Here is a 19,467-nt window from a genome sequence, read left to right as displayed (position 1 = left end):
GTGAGTTTTACTTAGTTTAGTTCAACACGTAGGCTTTCGACAGTTTTTTTGTTGGGTTAGATTGCGTAGATATATGTCATTAAACTCGCCACCACCCGACACAGCCAATTAGTAATGTCAAATCCGGCTGCCGCCTGATGATTCCGGTTGTAATTACTGGCGAAACGTCGTACTCGGATTGAAACATGTTGTGGATTTGCTCTCCAACACACAACCGGTGTTGTTGTACTAGCGACGAATTGTCATGTTCTGTTTACGTGACAACCCTTACCAATTGGCTGCGTCGGGTGATGGCGGATTTAACGACACATTTATAATTAGGCTATCTAACCCCAAAAAACTGCATTATGGGTGAGTTTTACGTTACCACAGTCCCGCCGAGTCACTGCGGGTGAGTGAAGGCGGGGAACAGAGACATCGGAGTATAATAATCACTGTACAAGGTGCTCCTGATGTCTTGTGACCCCCCAATTAATCGACTCCTAACATTATTTTCCTTTGCTTATTCACTTCTGTTTTCACACCCATCGGTATACAAAAATATTAAGTTTGAGCGAATTAAATTGGGGGGGGGGGGGGGTGGGGGGGGGTCACAAGACATCTGCACCACCCTGTAGAATGTATTTTTCGGCAGTGTCCTCTGCTGCCCACCACGGAGTCCCAGAGCCTCTAACAACATATTCATTGCACGGTGGTTACCCATTGAAGCACTATCCAGGCCGAAATCCGCTTCGCTTCCGAGATGTTATGAGCATCGGGCGCATTCCGGGGTGATTTGCTTATCGGCGAATTCTTGCTTTGGACCCTGCTGAACACCAGTGGCAGTTTATTTTTCAGTGGGGAGTTGGGGGCACTCAGCTTTCGACGCAAAATGTTCAAATACTTTACATAGTGTAGATTATAGTGCACGCTTATATACGTAAGAGGCACGGAACTGTGTAGAGGTTTGTCCTTGCAAGCCCAAGCACGGACACAGCGCCAAAAAAAACATTTTTTAAACGTTCACCGCCGTGGCCCCTAAAGGTACACACCGTATAATGCAGCCAGCCGGCACCCCCACTGCAGACTGTGTACCCAGGGCCCGTTGCTATAAGAACCTATCCAAGCAATTTCCTAAGATGGAATCTTGCGTGTGCAGTTACTTGTGGACAGGCCATTACAATAATCTACAACTCTTTGTGAAGAGCGTCTCCCGTTCTCACACCCAGCCCCCGCCATCCACTTTCACCGGCCAATAGTTCGTTCTATTCTTCTACGGTTTGTCCACATGGCCTCATGATGAGATCATGGGACGAGAAGTGCCTCTGCCAGACCTCTGGCTCGAAAAGCGAGGTTGCCAAACCGGCGTCCGTTGTGTTTTTTTGCAAGTTAAAGGCGGCATGACCAGTCTGGAAGCAAATGTTGTAGATTTCATTCTGCACGTAACTACGTCTTACATAAATAATTTCAATGATTAGTTTTTTTTTGTTTTCAGGGAGACAGCCTACGTTTGTTTTTAAACTGTGTTCGTGACAGCCACGGAATGGAACGTGATCGTGAATTCGTCAACAGAGGAGATGGAGCGATTATCATCAGCTCACGGGCAGCTGCTAGGTGTATGATTACACTATAGGTTCGCGAGATCGCAGCAGCATGGAGAGGCCTTCATCCAGCAGTGGATTATGGCTGATGGTGACTTTGCGTGAAGAGAAAACGGGTGGCCATGAACATCTGCTTCCCGAGTTCCATTCCAGGCCACGGCTAACATCTGAACCGCTCCTGGGTCCCATCTTTACCGACCCGCGTTGACCATCGTGATGATTTGTGGCTAAACCAACCCTCGTGACAATATGGCGTGAAGAGGTCTTCACGCTGCACTGGACTGACAAAGATCTGCACTGCATTATTATTGTTTTAACGTGTCGATTCGAGAATATTTCAGCGCGCCACCCTGGTAACTTGCACCGATATCGCCACCTTGTGTTCAACTGCAGCAGCACATTCCGGTGTTGAAACACTTCCAACGAACCAAACTTAACGCAATTCCAGTCCTACTGACCACAATTGTTACGAGTTAGGGCGTTTAAAATCAGCAACCGAACATTGTATCGGATTTCAATGAGTATTAGGAGACATTACTTACAGAGACTTAGAAATGTCCTCACTACTTAAATACATTTTAATATGTGACGCTTACAAATATTTTTCCAGGTCTCAAGTGGTGTACAATCTTGAAAGGAGGTATCGTTTTCATTCCATACAGAATTTCCAAAATTTTCTTCAATCGAATTGAGCACTTATCCAAGAAAACGCGCACACGAATACTAAGTAATGTATACAGGGAAATAGCACCCAAATCGCAATGCTTTTTTGTGGAGGGTTCCTGCATTGGCAAGCCTTGCCGATTCCATTACCGAGTGTTTTGCATGTGGAATGGAATCTGCAGTACCCAGAGAAACCCGTGAAATGCGAGGGACTCATACTCAAACGTCTGCACAGATGGAGTCATTGAATCGTTTTTACTGGTAGGAACCTCCTGGTTACACCAGCCCACATGGGATTATTGTGTCCGTCGTGCAGGGAGGGGCTGGGTGGGGAGGGAGGGGCTGGGTGGGGAGGGGCAGGGTGGGGAGGGGCTGGGTGGGGAGGGTGGGGCCGGGTGGGGTGGGGAGGGGCTGGTCACCCCGTGGTGCCCTTATAAAACTCAAAGTTTAACCTACTCACGCCGGCTTGTGCCCGCCCTCCCAGTCGGGCATATTTTCGGAATACACCACGCCGCCGTTGACCCTGGCCATTGACCGAACCCAACGTTCCTACCAGCTTCCTCCACAGGAATGTGTTACTGTCGGATCTTGGCCACCAACTCCAAAGCGCTGTATCACAGGTGTACACACCAGCACGCCTGGCTAATTAAAATCCCAGAAACATTGTCCAAACGCCTCATCAATTGTATGGGTCTTTTTTTTTATCCGGAGCATTATTACTGCAGAGAAGCCAGCAATCTTTGATTAATAACTTATGAAAGACGCGAGTCCACGTGTGTCACGTACATCCATGAGTTGTAGTTAGTGCACACCACACAGCTTTGTACTGTGACCACTGGTCCCACGCTGTGCATGCAAGCCAAGATGATTTGAACCACTTCAGAGCAGGGGTGGATTGATGCAGCGATTCACCGATCTTTATCGACTCTTGGGGCTCGCGATGTGTACATCGAAATCGGGTGTGTAAGAAATCGATGGGTTTTTTTTATTCCTACAATGTCGTGTGTAAAGGGGTCAAGTCACCCCTGAGGTCAGCCACTGGAGGTGTTAACCATTCACCGTAATGTTAAAATGGAATACATTCTTGAATCGTACTGCACCACTTAATCGTGGCAATGCATTGAATCGCCACAGTTGGGCGGGATTAATCCACTCTATTTGAGAGCCTCGTGATGTTGAGCTCGTGCCAGTGTAGAGCTCATCAATGTACACTGAAAACGATGCGGCCGAACACCCAGCACCATCCGTGAACTTGAGCTGGTATCACAACTGCACAATTGGCCCCACGCGCATTGACACAGCAGCAGCCGTACCGGAATTGCAATGGGTGCATTTTTTTTCTTCCTATTTGGTCATACCAGTATAAGAATATACAATTTAACAGCGCTAACATGTGCATTCATACTTGACATGACAACGCAATGTTGAGCCCGGTGAATTACAGCACAGCGTACAGGGACTCTTGAAACACCAGAACATCAACACGAGAATAAGACCTGTCACCAGGCTTCGCTCTAACCCGTTCATTACGCACCCAAAATCACAGCCACTGCTAATATTAACTAGAGGTGTAACGATGCACCGATTGATTGGCTAAGATCATTATGTACGCTTACAATACATGCGCCGAGTCGTGTGTGTGATAATCTCTGCTTTATTATATTCTTACGTACTGCAGTTCCACTTGATCCCTGCATCCATTAGAGGCCACGGCATACACCGCAAAGTGAAAGAGAGGATTGTGGAACACATTCACGATTCCAAATCGCGGCAATTCATAGAATCTACGGGGAATTGGAGGTGGCGATGACGAATCGTTACTCCCCTACAATCCAAACATAATTGCCATGTTTGGTTACAAAAAATATATACATTTTCATCTTACCCTCATTTAGTGCATCTTGAATATCATTTCTTAATTTTAAGTGTAACTGCCTTGGTCTTAAGTGGTATAGATTTTTTTAGAGGTACACTGTTTTGTTTACACCTCTCCTATCAATATTCAAAAACATAATTTGTTTCCTTAAAACCAGCATTCAAATAATCAACACCTATTGGACAAAACAAGCTAATGGTTAACGCTGCCATTTCAACAAAGTGGTTTTCAAAGTTTATACGTCACAAGCCAGTCTTTGACTGAGAGCGGGGTGAGGAACCGACAGCCCGCGGGAAAGATACCGCCCACGTGTATTGCATACGGTCTGCAGCTACACGGAATTGCCTGCAAATGAGAGATATATCAGGCGCCACAAGCACCTTAGCTGCACTAATCAAGTGCCAGAGGGAAATATTGGAGCTGGCAACACTTCGTTTCTAATTTTAGAATGCCGAGTCATGTCTGTCACTGCAACGGACCCTTTTTCTACTCGGTAGACACGCGCATTTATTTTACATGTTATTTTTGGATAGCTCTTAAGTGCGTGTTAATGTGTAGTTGCCGGCCAAAGTTGTTTTCAAAGTCAAATTCGGCCCTCCCTCGGCAAGGAAAAGGTTCCCCACCCCCGTCTTAAGAGGGACCTCGTCCACGCGGTCCGCACTCCGACACCGATTCTAATTTGCAACGCCTACTGAGGCACGTGCTTGCCATAATTCCGTCGTGGTACCAGCAGGCACTCCCCGATTTGGCTCCATGGGTTCACACGATTGCATGGAACAATTGCGATCCGACACAGGCCGACACAGCCAGCAATGGACCCGTTGTGCTCCTTTGTTCTCGTCCAACATGGGAGACGGAACACCATCCATAGTTGTCGACTGCGCGGGTGCACGGCACGGGCTTGGACGACCGATGTTTCCACAACTTTCAACTACACGTGCTAAACGCGCATTTGCTTACAAAGGACAGCGGATTCACGCAATCCAATCTAAACCCTGAACGCAGTCAGTTTAACTGACAAAAACATCTTGTTGGCACTGGTATAGTTTAACTTAAAACCTATTTTACAAAAAAAGGAATGCACCTACTGATAGGACGTGAAAATAAATAGAATACTTTGAGCACCCCGCTTAATGTGTCAATAGACGATCACCTGTTACAGCCTCTGATATTTTATTACAGCGATCGTCCAAGCCTTCCTACAGCAGCCACAATGCTTTCTTGTCCTTCCCCCGCACCTCCAATTTGCACGGTTGGCTACATACGGTGCGAAAGAAGTTCAACATAGGTGCATACAATGCTGGCGAGCCTCATCCCCATGAAGCTCAACTCAACTTAAATATCAGCACAGTCTCGTTACGCGAGACGCAAATTCCCACCGTCAAGTCCCAAGTCACAAGCAACCTGCATTAGACTTTTTTGAAGCTATAAGCAGCAGTCACCGTAAATTTTAAAATCTAAACAGAAGAAATAAGGTAGCTCAGTGACAAAATAGTTGACAAAGCAGCATAATATAAAACAGGCCCTAGGTTTTCTTTTCAGTTCTAGGTTACAGTGTCAATCGAAAACAAAATTTACCCCGAAAAACAGACATGTTTGCTTTGAAGTCAAATTCTCATCAGGGCATAATACACATACATCAACAGGCCTCCTTCTGAGAAATCACGAAGCTTACGAACATCCAAACACATGATTGTACTGCAATGCTTTGCCAATGTTTGCCGACATCAATAATATTTTTGGATAAACAAAATAAGAGTACTTTTTTTTCCCAGCACCAACGACCCCCCCCCCCCTAAAAAAAATAGCCAGAGAGCAGCAGCAGCAGCACGGTGGGTGTGAAATGAGAGTTGCAGACACAGCTGTAGCGCCGCTCATACCCAGATTCCTCGAATATTACACGCATGCACAGAAGGGATTCCTCACTCCACTTCTAAATCCTAGAAAGCCATCGGCTATTGCTGACGGTGGGGATGGGGGTGGTGTCAAGGGGGGTTGGGACAATGGCCAAGTGTATTTTTTAAAGCAAGTCTTGCCAAGCCGGCAACAACCATCCAATCGGCTCGCTTTGCTCGCTCGGTTGTGCGATTTTTACGGCCGCTCGGAGGATCGGCGGATGAGGCACGGCCGGAGATGATCCAGAGTGCCGAGCGGTTCGACGTTGAACAAGACACCATCTTACATGGAGCTGCGAAAGTGAGCACACCGCGATTTTGTACACCTATTACACGCAAACCACTTCGTGGTCACACTCAAACACTCGCTACACAACCGTGGTCTGTCACGAAGACTGCACAGTGCAAAGTGTGCGAAGTCGCGCCAGAATGCTTTGCTCCCGAGTACCAATTGACCCTGTGACGCGTGGTTCCGCAGGAAGGGGATCTCTCTACCGCCATCCTCATTAAAAACGTATCGCGAAAAAGTTAACCAACGCAGGCAGATCATATCGACACGCACGCACACATACTCGGGCACAAACACGTCAAGCACCCTTAGACGGTAACAGCTGTCCACATTCACCCAAGGCAGCTCACACAGCACTTTCCCAAAGCACAGCGGAGCCCTACCCCACCACCTATCCACTTAAAACGTGCGTGCACTTGCACACATTTGCCACACACAGGATGCACGCATGCCGCACGCAGCGATCTTTGCACCGAAATGTTCCAAATCTGAAATGGCCCAAATCTGCCCCTGTTCGTGGTCCACAGCAGGGATTGACTCCCCCAGTGATATAAAATAGTTTTAACTTTTTCTTAAAAAGCCATACTTTCTTTTAAAGGGCAAAACATGATAGTCGAGGTTAGATTTTTTTTTTGGTTTTAAGAAACTGCAATGTGCAAATACCGCAGTTAAGTTTTTTTGAAATGTAGCTTAAGAGCATCGGGCAAACGAAGGTCGCCACCAGAGGGCAAATGCCTGCGATGACAGCTTTGTCTCTGAAGAGACACGCGACTGCTATTCTACAAGCGAGCATTAAGCCGAGCAGCAGTGTCAAGAGCACCAACAAAGTAACGCGTGAGCCCGAGTGCACACATTGTGGCGATGGGCGCGCGCTCACTTGAACGCGCCCAGCACTTGAAACTGCGTGCAAGCTCAGCGCCCAACGCACCAAATGATTGGCTCCTGATATATTTTTTGAAACCTTTCTTCTTTTAAAGCTCTTCATTAAAGCGAGATACAGACTTGTGTATATATAGGTCTGGCGAGAGCGGCTCTCTATGTCCGCTCCCCCAAGCAGCAACATTCCACGTCTCGTCCTCTCTGGTCCATGTGCTCCTCAAGAGGAGCTCGCCCTGTCTTCTCTCCACACTCGGAAAGCCGAACGAGCAGCTGATTCTGCTGGTGTCCCAGAGACGGCAGTGAGGAAGCCCCCGTGCTTTCGTCCAGTCGCGTTGGGTGGAGCAGTCGGCGGCAGCAGCGGTCGAGGTGGAAGCGACGGTGGCGGCGGCCGCTGCTGCTGCTGCTGCTGCTCACACGGGCATGAGCACCTCGGCGTACTCGTCCTGCCAATCGTCCTCGTCCACGTGAGGCTCCGCGTCGGCAGAGTCCAGCTGCCCCCCAACAAAAACAACAAACGCATCACCCACTACGCCTGTCCGCACACCATGGACGGACGTCACGGAGAGGAGCTTACGCACCGGCCAGTGAGCCCATCTCCATTTGAACTCTTTACGTGGCAACGTGTACTGTGCGCCAGAGCCGTGGTGACCTCATGGTTACCGTATTGCGCAATTAAGCCTGGCGCCGCCCTCCATTCAATTCATCAGTGGGGAGTTAAATCTAAATCGGTCCCAATTAACTAACCCACACTCGCCAGAATGGTGAAGTATGGTAAAATAACCACCCCCCTTCCATGACTTGAGCTGCTGTGGGGGAGGCCTTCATCCAGCAGTGGATTGACAAAGAGCTGTAAATTACTTACAAGACATTAAATAATCATCTTAATTTTGTGAGTTTATCCTCACCAAGCATTCACAATTTATTTTGTGCAGGGTCCTGTATGCACGTCTCATTCACATCAGCGTGTGTCCACGTGTGCACTGCAGGCAGCGGTAGCATGGTGGTTGGAGCGCTACACTACTAACCGAACAATGCGAGGTCGAATTCCGCTCACAGCCAACACCAGTTAAGATTGTCTGAACTGGTCCTGGGTCTCCCCATCAGGCTGTTAAGGCTATACAGGGGATGTTTGTCTTTTTGTGTGCATCGCACTTTGTCTATGCATGCACGCATCATGAGCGCATATCTCTTGCATGGCGCAAGTTACATTTTAACTGAATTCTTTACTCTGCTCGGCCTCATCGGATCATCAAAACTATGTCACCATCGTCTTGTTTGGGATGCACGGCCGACTTCAGTACTTTTACACGTGGTGGGGAGAAACTGGGGGCACGAGAGAGAAATCGCAAACGGTCGGAGCACACACGCGCGCACACCGCTACAATTGAGACGTGCACTTGGCACCATAATGAAAGCCAAGTCGTGAACTGGCCCAGCGAGTTCATCGGCCAGTTCAGAAGCGATGCACAAACCCCCACCGCCTGTGCCACTGAATTACGAGCACGACACGACGCAACCACACTGCGGCGATGGCGAGCGCCCACGAGGTGCGACGACCCGACCTCGCCGTGCCACCCTCTCGTCCCCGCGTGGCGTCGCGACGGCCGGCGGACCACTCACGCAGCGCAGCTCGTGTGCGGTGAAGATGCGCGGCAGCAGGAAGTGGCGGAGCGGCACGGTGAGGATGAGCACGAAGGGGAAGGCGAGGGAGGCGGCCGTCGACATGACGACCCAGAGCAGCGCGAGGCACACGAACTGGATCGCCGTGTACATGTTCATGCGCCACGTCTTTACCTGCGGCGACAAAGGCGGCGGTGGTCAGGGGGTGGGGGGGGGTCAGGGGTTCGCGAGTCGCGTGGTTGAGAGCTGCGGGTTTGGTTTTTATGGAGGAGGACTTGACCTTGATTGTTTCAGGCGGAGAGTTACGGCTCGGGTGGGGGATAGGATTGTCATTAACAGTCTACAAAAGGACATCGCATGTGCCAAGTGGACTGGGGCAGGGTACAGTGCTAGAAGGGTGATGATCGACACTGAATTTCGGAATGCACAAGCGGTTTGCGTTAATTTTATTGAGAAAAGCGGAGCGCCGTTGTTTTAAAAGACATTGCACTCGCAGGAAAGAACTGTAGCGGCACGACCGCACTCTATGATAACTGGTGCCTAATAGTGCCACACGCTCTCCCGCACGGCCTTGTGGGTGCCTCGATACGCCTTTCTAACTTGAAGACATACCGATAAAGTTATTTTCGTTTAGTTTTCCTTCTGATTCCGTGTGAAAGGGTTGGACCTCAGTGTCCGATTACTCGGGAGTTGCAGCAGGGTTTGAGTTCAGTGTCTGAGTTCGGAGTTCAGTGGCGCGCAGACCTTGGAGGCGTAGGCCGAGTCCGGGTGATGCTTCGCCGGCATGAACGCGAGCAGCAGCCGGTCGTACATCTGGATGCCATTGACCGACGTAACGCCCATGTAGAGGAAGATCCCGAAGAGCACGGCGAGCGGAATCCTCCTGAGCACTTCCCCCAGCACCACCGAGAGGCCTGCAGGGGGCAGCGGCGCCAGCCACGGCTCGTCAGTTGTTACAATCGGCCACGTGGCCATTTCGCCGTCAATGGGGGGGGTTTGTCGTGGAAAAATTCGATAATTATCCAACAACACAGATGTGTTTTTAGAGAACTTATTCTAGGTTCGTCGGAAAGCATAACAAACATATGTTTGATTGATAGTACTGTAGTGTATCGTCACGAGTGGTCAAAATTGAAACTTTATGGGTGTCCTGGTCTGAACCCCATTTGTCCCGCAGCTCACGTTATCTGCGGTTTATATTCCATATTACGAGCGTTGCATGAGGTTCCAACGATTGGTGCCGGTGAACATGTTTTGTGTTACGAGAAGTGCCGCAGCAGCGTGCCGTTGTCGACCGGCCCATTTGGACCACTGATCACCACCCCACGGATGACCGCAAAATGAACTCGCTCCATTAATTAATCTGCCAACTCTCAACAAAGCGCTACTTTCTGGGCAAACAACTGTCGTTGGTTACCAAGTATTTCCAGGACACCACTAACTTCGCAGGCATCAGTATCATCACCATTCCCCATCTCAAGCCCTGCACGAAACTCATCAAAATGGATCGTCAAGTCTTCCAATGAAGAAGACCCCCCCCCCCACCCCCATCAAAGGTGTGCAATGTAGATCGCGTGCCCTCGTGGCTGCTCACCGATGAGCACGGCCACCAGGAGCCCCGTTGCACGCTGCTCCTTGACGCACTCGATGCGCGGCTTTTCCCCGGGCGCCGTCGCCTTGCTCATGACGGTGAGCGCGTTGACGTGCGTGACAGAGCGCACCGTGGCAGCCGTGAGCCAGGGCACGCCGAACAGCGCGCTCGCGCCGCCCATGAGCACGATGAGCAGCAGGTCGAGGTGGAAGCCCGAGCCCTTGACGAGATGACGCTCACTCTTGCTCACGATCAGCCTGCGGTGTCCAAAGAGGGTGGGGGGGGCGGTGGGTGGAGGTACGAGCGACGATCATTCACGATCACCATTTGGCCAGTGAGTGGCATGCCACTTGTTACAGATGTTTGTGGCTTGAGCCCAGCGCCCACGCTGGTTCATACTGCGGGGGGTATTGACCAGAACTAGGCGCCGTCCGCCACACAGTCGACGCTGCGGATCCCGTGATGTTATTCAAAAATAAGTTTGGTCACATATGCTGGTCAAGTTCCAAATAAATTTGGCAAAATTTTATTTGGTAAAACCACACTGAAAAAATACGCCCCCTGCTGGCAAACTGAAAGTTTCTATGAAACGTTAGCCTTGAGCGATAATAATAGCCAGAATAGCAAGCTTACATTGTGGTGGAATGTAGTGGAATGTAATGGCATTATCGAGGTGTTTCGTGACACCGTTGTCTGGACAGGAAGTCGCGTGTGGGGGGAGTGTGGGGACTGCCCCTTCTGCCGCAAGTGCAGCGGTGTGGGTGTTCCTCCTCCCCCTGCCTGTCACATGGAGGGAAAACCTCTGTCAGTGTGAAAAGTTAACTAAAATGAGTGAGAATTTTTGGCTTCTGTGCTGCCGAAGTGGAACGAGTTCACCAAGTACAACTCGGGAGCCGGGATGATACTACTCGGGTAATAACATCATTATTTACTTTATTTTTTTTAATGTACAATTTATAACACAGTTCTTGGATGTGCAACCACTGAAGGCATTTTACAGATGTATAGGATAGGTGGGGTGGTGACGCAGTGGAATCTTATAGATGATATTGAATACCCTATATTTAACGCAAGCCAATATACAATGCCTATAATGCATGGCAGCAGAGTTATTGTTTTCTGACAGTATTATTGAATAAAAAAAACTGGTGATAAATAAATTGCTTCCCATTTGTTATCGATTTATTTTTGACCTATAAATAAAATTGGGGCTGCAGCAACAGTCGATGCGTTGTGGATTAATGTTCTCGGCACAATCAGAATATTATTATTAATTAGAGTTGAAGCTAAGGTCACTGGAGCAAAAAAGAGCATTGCAAGTTTCAAGGTTAAAATAAACAGTGTTAAAAATGTTTTTTTTTAATCTTAAGAGTTGGCAATTATCCCAGCACTGAGGTTTAGGATTACCGGTGACAGCAGGAATTAGGATCAGCATTGCAGCTGAGAGAGTAAGGAGGCGATCGTGCTAAATGTCAGTGATGCAACCACACCACGCCATTGCTTCCTTCATTCCATACCAGTGTGTTGGAGATCCAAGCCACAACATTTACGTGACAACCCTTACTAGTTGGCTGTGTCGGGTGGTGGCGGGTTTAACGACACATTTATATATTTACACGATCTAACCCAAAAAAACTCTTATGGATGATATTGGTCGCGAAAGCCTATGTGTTCATTCTTTGTCTTTGTCACCAACATACGCATGCCATTCCAGTGCCTGTCTCGGTAAGCTGCCCACACCTCCATCCTGCACACGTGTCCCATTTATAACAACCTCTTCCCGAATGCATCTACAATGCTTTTTTGCAGCATCCTTTCATGAACTTACAAGTTGCTTGCCCTATTCTTTTACAAAATTCTGGGCATCCTCTGCACCTTGATTCAGTCCAGGAAGTCTAGCTGTTTTGTGAAACTAAAGTTTCAGGATAGAGTACACACACAGCTTGGTTGGATTCCCGTCATCATTTTTATTTGTTTATTTTTGGGCGGACTCACGTGGTGATCTGTGTCTCCATGAAGATGAGGATGAAAACGAGCGCCGCTGGCACCACGCACGCGAACATCATCCACACGGGAAAGGTCGATTGCATGCCCAGCGGATTCACGAGCCACCTGCGCTGGTCGGGCGACGTCACCGAGAACCCATCTGGAACCGCGAGCTTCTGCGCGCGCAAACGGTAAAAACGGGGTGGTGGCCATCGGCATCAGATTTGGGGTGGTGTCGGTATTGGTGTCAATGTAATAATATTTTTTTTTCTATAGTGCCATCATAACATGGCAAGCCATTTATAAGGACATACTTGTAATGTTGAACTGCTACCAGACCAAACACTACAGGAAATACGATCTGACAGTGGCAGCAGCCCTATGTTCCAAAGGCTTCCAGACCGGCCTGTTTATTTAGCTCATATTAAATACTTTGGGTCATTTGAAGAACGTGACTGTTGCTAGAAAACGATTTCTGCTGTTCTGACACAAATTAACTACGTTTCTCAAAATCGTTTCAAATTATGCTGCTCACGTCCATCGAGCATGCAGCCAAGACAATAGTGACTGGACTAACGGGGCATTTGACAAGGGTCCACAACTCCAGAGGAGGCCATGAAAAAACAAAGCATTCAATGTTTTACGAGTAGAAATAGGAGTGTTTTACGCTTAGTGTGACGTGGTGCAGCTACCACTCCAAGGGCAGGCTTTTAACCATGCTGACAATCGGATGACTGCCATGCTTGAGTATCGTCTTGTGGTCAGAACACCCATTGGTTCGAGATGCGTTCCTGCAGCCAATTAAGTGTGACTGGGCTGTAATTAGCTTAACTTGCACGTATAAGTGAAGTGGATGATCACTCGCAGATAAGTGGAATTTCCAATTTGTTCACAATGTGGGACTTGCACGTGTGGAGGAGGAATGACTCATCTCCCCAGCAGGGTGATGAATTTCTTGCTCACAATTGCGTTGGTTTTTCATGCTTTTCAAATGTCTGAAACCTTGTGCAAATAGGTAGGCAGCCAGGTGGAACGATGGTTTAGGGGGGAGCTGCTCTCCCATTGGCTATGGATGACCAGGGGCTGTGTATAAAAGGCGAGCTCAGAGCATAACGGAGAGGCTTGGAGACACCAGCTGCCTGGAGTGGAAGGGAGCCGCACTCCCAGAGGCAGCCATGGACACAAATTTCTCATGTTTCCATGAGGACCTAGTTTACACGATAAACCTGCTTAAAGCAAAAAAATGGACAATCCAAAAACATCTATACATGGTAAAGTTGTGACTGGGAAAGTTGTGCATCAAACGTGGTACAACCAACACAACAAGGCTTGTGGAATGCATCACTTAAAATATTGGGTGCAAAACGGCACCCTGAGGCGCGCGCAAAGTCGACTTTACAGCCCGCTGCCAAGTTTGACGCTGTGAGTAAAGGCCTACACTACACCGTAGTTTGATGGTGCATTGAAATAATGGGAACTTTATGGATCGGTGGCCATCTGTACCAGAGTCGAGGCCACGGTGCGGTCAAGGACAACGGGAGTGAGGTAGGGCCAAGTCCAGGGAGCAGAAGGCTACCTCTCCTACCTGTCGAAACAATCTTAAGTGCCAAGCATTGTGGGGAGGAGGGCGGCTGAACCTGCGTGTAGGTGCCGGGGATGGCGTAGTTGACCAGCACCATGATGAGGATCGCGATGGGTACTCCAAAGTCCCCGATCACCCGCCGCACCTGCAGCACCGGTGCAGAACTTTTGTCACTGTCGGTTATCGTCTTCGTAAGCTCTCCCAGGCATGGGTGAGCACAAGTGTGGCACGTATGTGCGGAAGTGTCAATGTGCATGTTTGTGTGTAAGTTATCTGTTTTTGTATGTTTTCAGATTGGTGTGGTAGGAATTGTTTTGACTTGCATCCCACTGGGATTTTTTGCACACAGCGTTGAAATATGGTGGTTTTTTTCTGGAAGACTTTGCTGTTTTTTCCAGGATTTTTTTGGCTGCGTGTAGTCGCTTTAAGATGTTTCTTATTCATGTTTTTGTTGCGGTTGCACCCGAGTCGAGAGCCGCATGGCTCACAGGGTTATACCTAATAAATGAAATGGTTTCAAGTTTATTTTAACTTAACAGATTAGGGCGATTTCATTACCTGGGTTGCCAACGTGACAGAAGCAAACAAAGTAAAACATCTTTCTCAAAACAACAAAAGCCGTCTCGCACGAGGAATTTAATATTGCATGTGTGGGTTCGTAATACGTTCATTTGCTGCGCGTTAATGCGCACGTTTCTTGCTCCCGTACCTTTCCGGCAAGGAAGCGGCTGTTCTTGAGTTTGCGTAGGAAAAAGGCGATGAAGAATGTGCCGGACATTAGCACCAAAGACAGCAACGCAGTGTTGGGCTGGCTTGGCATCTTGGTGGGCGCATCGGTGCCGTTCCTTGCCGCCATCGCCGAACCATTGACCATGCTCACATTGCCCCACACTCCACTATCGGCTCCTATGGGGTAAGTCTTCAGCAGGGGATGCTCTTTGAACACCTGTTTCAGGGGGGTGTGGGAAGCGGACGCAAAACGGATGAGGAGAATGCACAATGTAGGACAAATAATTCCTTCCCCTAAAATGTCTTCTGGACAGGATGAAGCTCCTCGCTGTTTCTGTTCCGCCCCTAATCCCTGGAATAACCGAGGGTGACGACGTTTTAAGGTAAGACTTGCCATCCTTGTTCCACTCTAAAATGACATTTTGGACCTCGGATTTCTTTTCACGTATGTGCAGACTAAATAAATTTTCGATTTAAAGCTTTCGTGACTGCAGGGATTCATCTTCTTGGTTCTTTCGGTAAAGTCACGTAGAAGGGAAGTAATAAAATAATAAAAATAAAACATAATAAAATAATTCTCACGACGTTTCGGCCACAACGCAAGCAGCCGTCCTCAGGTGAAGAAATTTTGTATGGTGCATCCTTCAAGTCTTGAATTTTGTCCTGTTTATACCATGTTGATGCTCACATTTTGCCATTTGGAACTTGACCATGTACAGTTTTTTTGGCTTGTTTACAGTAGCTAGTGTCGCTTATGTAAAGAAGTCATTTAAAAAAAATTGAGCCTTCATTGCCCAAAGAGTTTTACGGGTGTCCAAAATAAAAACTAATGACGGGTACGAGCAGGCCACCCAGCAGTCGATTGGGAAGAGCTGAAAGTTATTAACCAGACCATGAAAGGTCTTCCCCTCCTGCCTGACCAGTAGCTATACACATGACTGCACCTGATTAGCACGGTTGGCTGGGTACGGTGCAAAAAAAGTGCTGCAAACATGCAGTGAACAGCTGATTTTTAAGGCACATGACTTTCTGTACTGAGCATATGGATCAATTCAAACTTTATTTATGCATTATTACACGACTTGTTGTTCCAGGCATGACCTCCAAATTATAGCCACAGATGTCTCCCAGTTAAGTCTTTTCTCCCCCCCGCCCCCCTTCACAAGCCCACACCTGCCCAGTACAGTGACAGTTGATCAAAGTTGCCGCCATTTCTATCTCCATATTTTGTCGGCACGATGTTGCGGTGGGAGCAGCTGCCAACGTCCCTGCACACTGACCTTGAAGAGCTTGTAGAATGTCTCGTAGATGAAGATGATGGAGATGAGGATGGAGAAGATCTCCTGCGTGAAGCGTGAGATGTAGCGGACGAGGAAGCTGCCCTCAAAGGCGACCGTGAGCAGCACGATAATGATGAGCCAGAAGCCGATCCACAGCCGCCCTGTCAGGTACTCCACATCCTGGGACCAGCAGAACTATGTGCAGAGAACAGGGAGGGGATTAAGGATTTTAATTTTTGTTCATCAGGATAAGTTTTACCACATCAAAAGCAAAATCGGTCATATTAACCAAAACCTTGCATGTGTCCAGGCCATGCCCTGCAAACCATATTTTAACGAACGGAACAAGTAAACGATAGTTTACAAGGCAACGAATTACCACGATGCCCACCGTTGGGATGGGGATCAAAGGTGAGAGGTGGCAAGCAGAACCTGTGCATTTGTCTCCAATTTCCCCTTATGTTCCCAACACCAAGTAAATGCCAGGACCGGGTGGAGGGAGGAGATGGCAACGACACTGCCACCTCCCCGGGGAGTATACGTACGGAGAAAAAGGCCTCTTCGAAGACGAGGAGGGGTCCCGAGAAGCCCACAATGAGCAGCGGCTGGGCACTGAGCAGGGCGAAGAAGATGCTCTGGATGGAGGTGGAGATGATGAGCTCCGACACGCCGATGAGCCCTTGTGTCTTCTCGCCTGTGTTGGGACGAGGAAAATGGTGTACCGATTGCATTAAGACTCCACCAGAGGGTGAGGGGCCAGGCAGCTGGCACTACGGGAGGTCTGGTAGTTTTGTAACTGCTACAAGAAGGTAATTTTGAAGGGTGAAGAATGTGAAACACTTTTCTTGAAATTTGGCTTGAGATGGGGACGGGTCAAGATGAGCGTGGGAAATGAGCGGGTGAGAATTTATCACTTTGGTTTGCTAAGGTTTATTGGGGGGGGGGGGTGGGGAAATTGTTAAACTGCCTTTTTAAATAAAGTATGCCAAAAGGCACCCATGTGGCCACACCTCGTACACATGCACACATGCATTCATACACAGGCTCTTGGTTGAGGCTACATTCGAATGGAGGCAAACTCATTTATCTGCTTTTCAAAAATGTGTACACCAAGGTGGAACCAACGCAGGTGGTGTGAACATTTTCATAAAAATGCTCCCACCACAATACCCTTGTGTAATGCGTTTTAGCCCAGACAACTCTATAGACTTTACGGTGTACATGGGGGTAGTAGGATTTGTATTGTTCATTTGAGTTCTCCCAGCACTGATGTAGATTAACACCATACAATGTGAATGATGAGCAATATAGGACAAATTTCGATTTAAAGCTTTCGTGACTGCAGGGATTCATCTTCTTGGTTCTTTCGGTAAAGTCACGTAGAAGGGAAATAATAAAATAATAAAAATAAAACATTATAAAATAAAATTCTCAAAAATATAGGACAAGTTTAAATATCAATTGTTGGTATTAAGGACAAATGCAATTAATGGAGTGTCTCTGGATACTATAAAATACCCACAATAGACATTCCCAAGATGCACACAGAGTAGAAAGACAGACCCACTGTGTCGCCTTAACAGACTCGGGCAAGTGCTGTTCAAGAGCATCTACTGAAGACCAGCATAGCACACTAGAGAGTGGGTGGCTACCACCAGGCCTGGCTGCCTTTGTCTCCTGAGTGATATTTACAGACAGAAACCCAGCTACCCATTTGGGGTTGAGTGGTCCTCGCTATAAACCACAGTTACACAAACAACCATCATTTGCCACTCAGTGCTGGTGATGTCACCAAGGTGCTTGTGCCAAACTGTGTACTGTGAAGTGTGAAAAGGCTTGCTGGCAGAGAACAACCAAGAGCCCTGCCAGGCCTGTTAGTATCACACGCCTTCACCAGGTCAATGCACCTGTCCCTTTACAAAGTGCTTGCCACAAATGAACCACCATAATTTGCTAACCATGCCAAGGAGCAGAAACCACAACTTGAATTTGTCGCAGCAGCTTTTGGCTAGCCACCAAACAAACTGAGGGAATTGCACACAATCGGATGTGCTTCTGCAGCCATCTGGAATGCTCGTCCTTCCGTTATTAAAAAGCCACTGGCGCTATGCACTTAAAAATCCAAATTAAATGGTAATTTCTTTAAAACTGTGCCGTTTAGTTTGTTTTACCACCACACCTTAAATAAGCAAGGTTGGCTACTTATGCAAAGGTGGTTCTGCATATGTAGAGACATTGCAGGAACAGTGCAGGTTCAGGAACAGTGCATGGTCAGGAGGGGTAATTACTGAGGGGGAACCATCTGGGAAGTTTAGGAACAGGCTAGAGAGTTTGAGAAAGGGGGCATTGGCTGGGGGCAGAGTGGCGGCCGGGCCAGCAACAAAAAGAAGCAAGAGCCAAGGTCCGGGGCTGCTATGGGACCAGGGTTAACTGTCGTTGCCACTTGTGTGTCATCCCTGACCAAGTTATCTACCTGAAGGGCCCTAAATAATCAATAAAGACACCTCTACCGTTCATGTTGTCCAAGAGTCATTACACATACAGCAGCAATGCAGGTCCCATTGATATTCACTACACCTCTGCTGTAGCAGTGGGACAAAGAATAAGGCATCTTGTGGAAGATGCCTCAGGGCCTGAAACCTCACTGGAGGAGTTCCACAAATGTTTCCTCAGCATGCAAGGAAAAAAATATTGATTAATCCTTGCCAGGATCTTATTTGGCACACTGAGAGAGGAGCCGCCCAGGTAGTAATTACAATCAGTACAGTCCCTATTAAATAGGGAGACCACCTGTCAAATCCTGCAGAACCCATCTGGTGATGTCACAGGGCAGTTCACACACAGATGCCACCCTACCTGATAAGTTAACTTGGGAGATCTCTGCCAGGCACACAGGCACAAAAATACACAGAACCAACCACATGCCCACACACAGATGTACAAAGACAGATTTCCCCAAATAACAAGTCGGACTGCTGGGGAAAGTGCTCTTAGGAAGTGCCCTTTAAGGATGGCACTGCATACGAGGGTGGGTGACCAGCAACAAGCCCAGCCACTTTGTCCTTCCAGTGGTGATGTTTACACTTCTGCTCAACACTACACATCCACTACTCAACTGCTGTGTAACCCCCCCCCCCCGACCACACACACACACTTAACACCCTCTCATTCTTACATACCCAGCAGTCCGCCAAAGGTGATGGCAGGGGAGAGGGCAGCAAAATAGATGAAGATGACGGCCGCAAGGCACTGTGGGTCCACGGCGTCCTTGATGTCGCTTGGGTAGAAGGGGTAGCGACGCCGCGCGTCACGAACCACCCCGCCAAACGGCCGCCCCGTCCGCTGCAAGGGGTCCTCCACATCCCGGTGAGGATGGTGCCCGCCACCGCCGCCACCACCCTCCACCCCGCTCCGATCAGTCAAATTGCTCTGCACTGCCATCACTGACCAAGCACGCGGACAGTCATGCCTGCCTCAGAAGCATAGCACGCAGCGCC

At 48.4% G+C, this 19,467-nt stretch overlaps 1 protein-coding gene across 6 annotated transcripts in view; it reads right to left on the bottom strand.

Moving 5' to 3' along the window:
• Positions 1-3,225: 3,225 nt before the first annotated feature.
• The window catches only part of LOC144934547 (band 3 anion transport protein-like), a 67,238-nt gene continuing 50,996 nt past the window's right edge, over positions 3,226-19,467 (bottom strand). For 4 of the 6 annotated variants that reach the window (XM_078860450.1, XM_078860449.1, XM_078860454.1 and 1 more), the window contains 10 exons: positions 19,150-19,413; positions 16,516-16,664; positions 15,971-16,165; positions 14,671-14,907; positions 14,017-14,106; positions 12,389-12,555; positions 10,397-10,650; positions 9,547-9,716; positions 8,803-8,976; positions 3,227-7,673 (listed from right to left, as the gene is read on the bottom strand). In XM_078860450.1, coding sequence (XP_078716576.1) covers positions 7,593-7,673; positions 8,803-8,976; positions 9,547-9,716; positions 10,397-10,650; positions 12,389-12,555; positions 14,017-14,106; positions 14,671-14,907; positions 15,971-16,165; positions 16,516-16,664; positions 19,150-19,413 — 1,781 coding nt within the window. In that variant the 3' untranslated portion in view covers positions 3,227-7,592. Of the gene's footprint in view, positions 7,674-8,802; positions 8,977-9,546; positions 9,717-10,396; positions 10,651-12,388; positions 12,556-14,016; positions 14,107-14,670; positions 14,908-15,970; positions 16,166-16,515; positions 16,665-19,149; positions 19,414-19,467 lie in introns of all 6 variants that reach the window. The other 2 variants (XM_078860453.1, XM_078860455.1) reach the window with 2 other exon arrangements.

Source organism: Lampetra fluviatilis, chromosome 10 (genome assembly GCF_964198595.1).
Source record: "Lampetra fluviatilis chromosome 10, kcLamFluv1.1, whole genome shotgun sequence".
NCBI classification, from domain to species: domain Eukaryota; kingdom Metazoa; phylum Chordata; class Hyperoartia; order Petromyzontiformes; family Petromyzontidae; genus Lampetra; species Lampetra fluviatilis.
The sequence above is the reverse complement of the archived record's forward strand: the minus strand, read 5'-3'. Positions and strand labels throughout refer to the sequence as shown.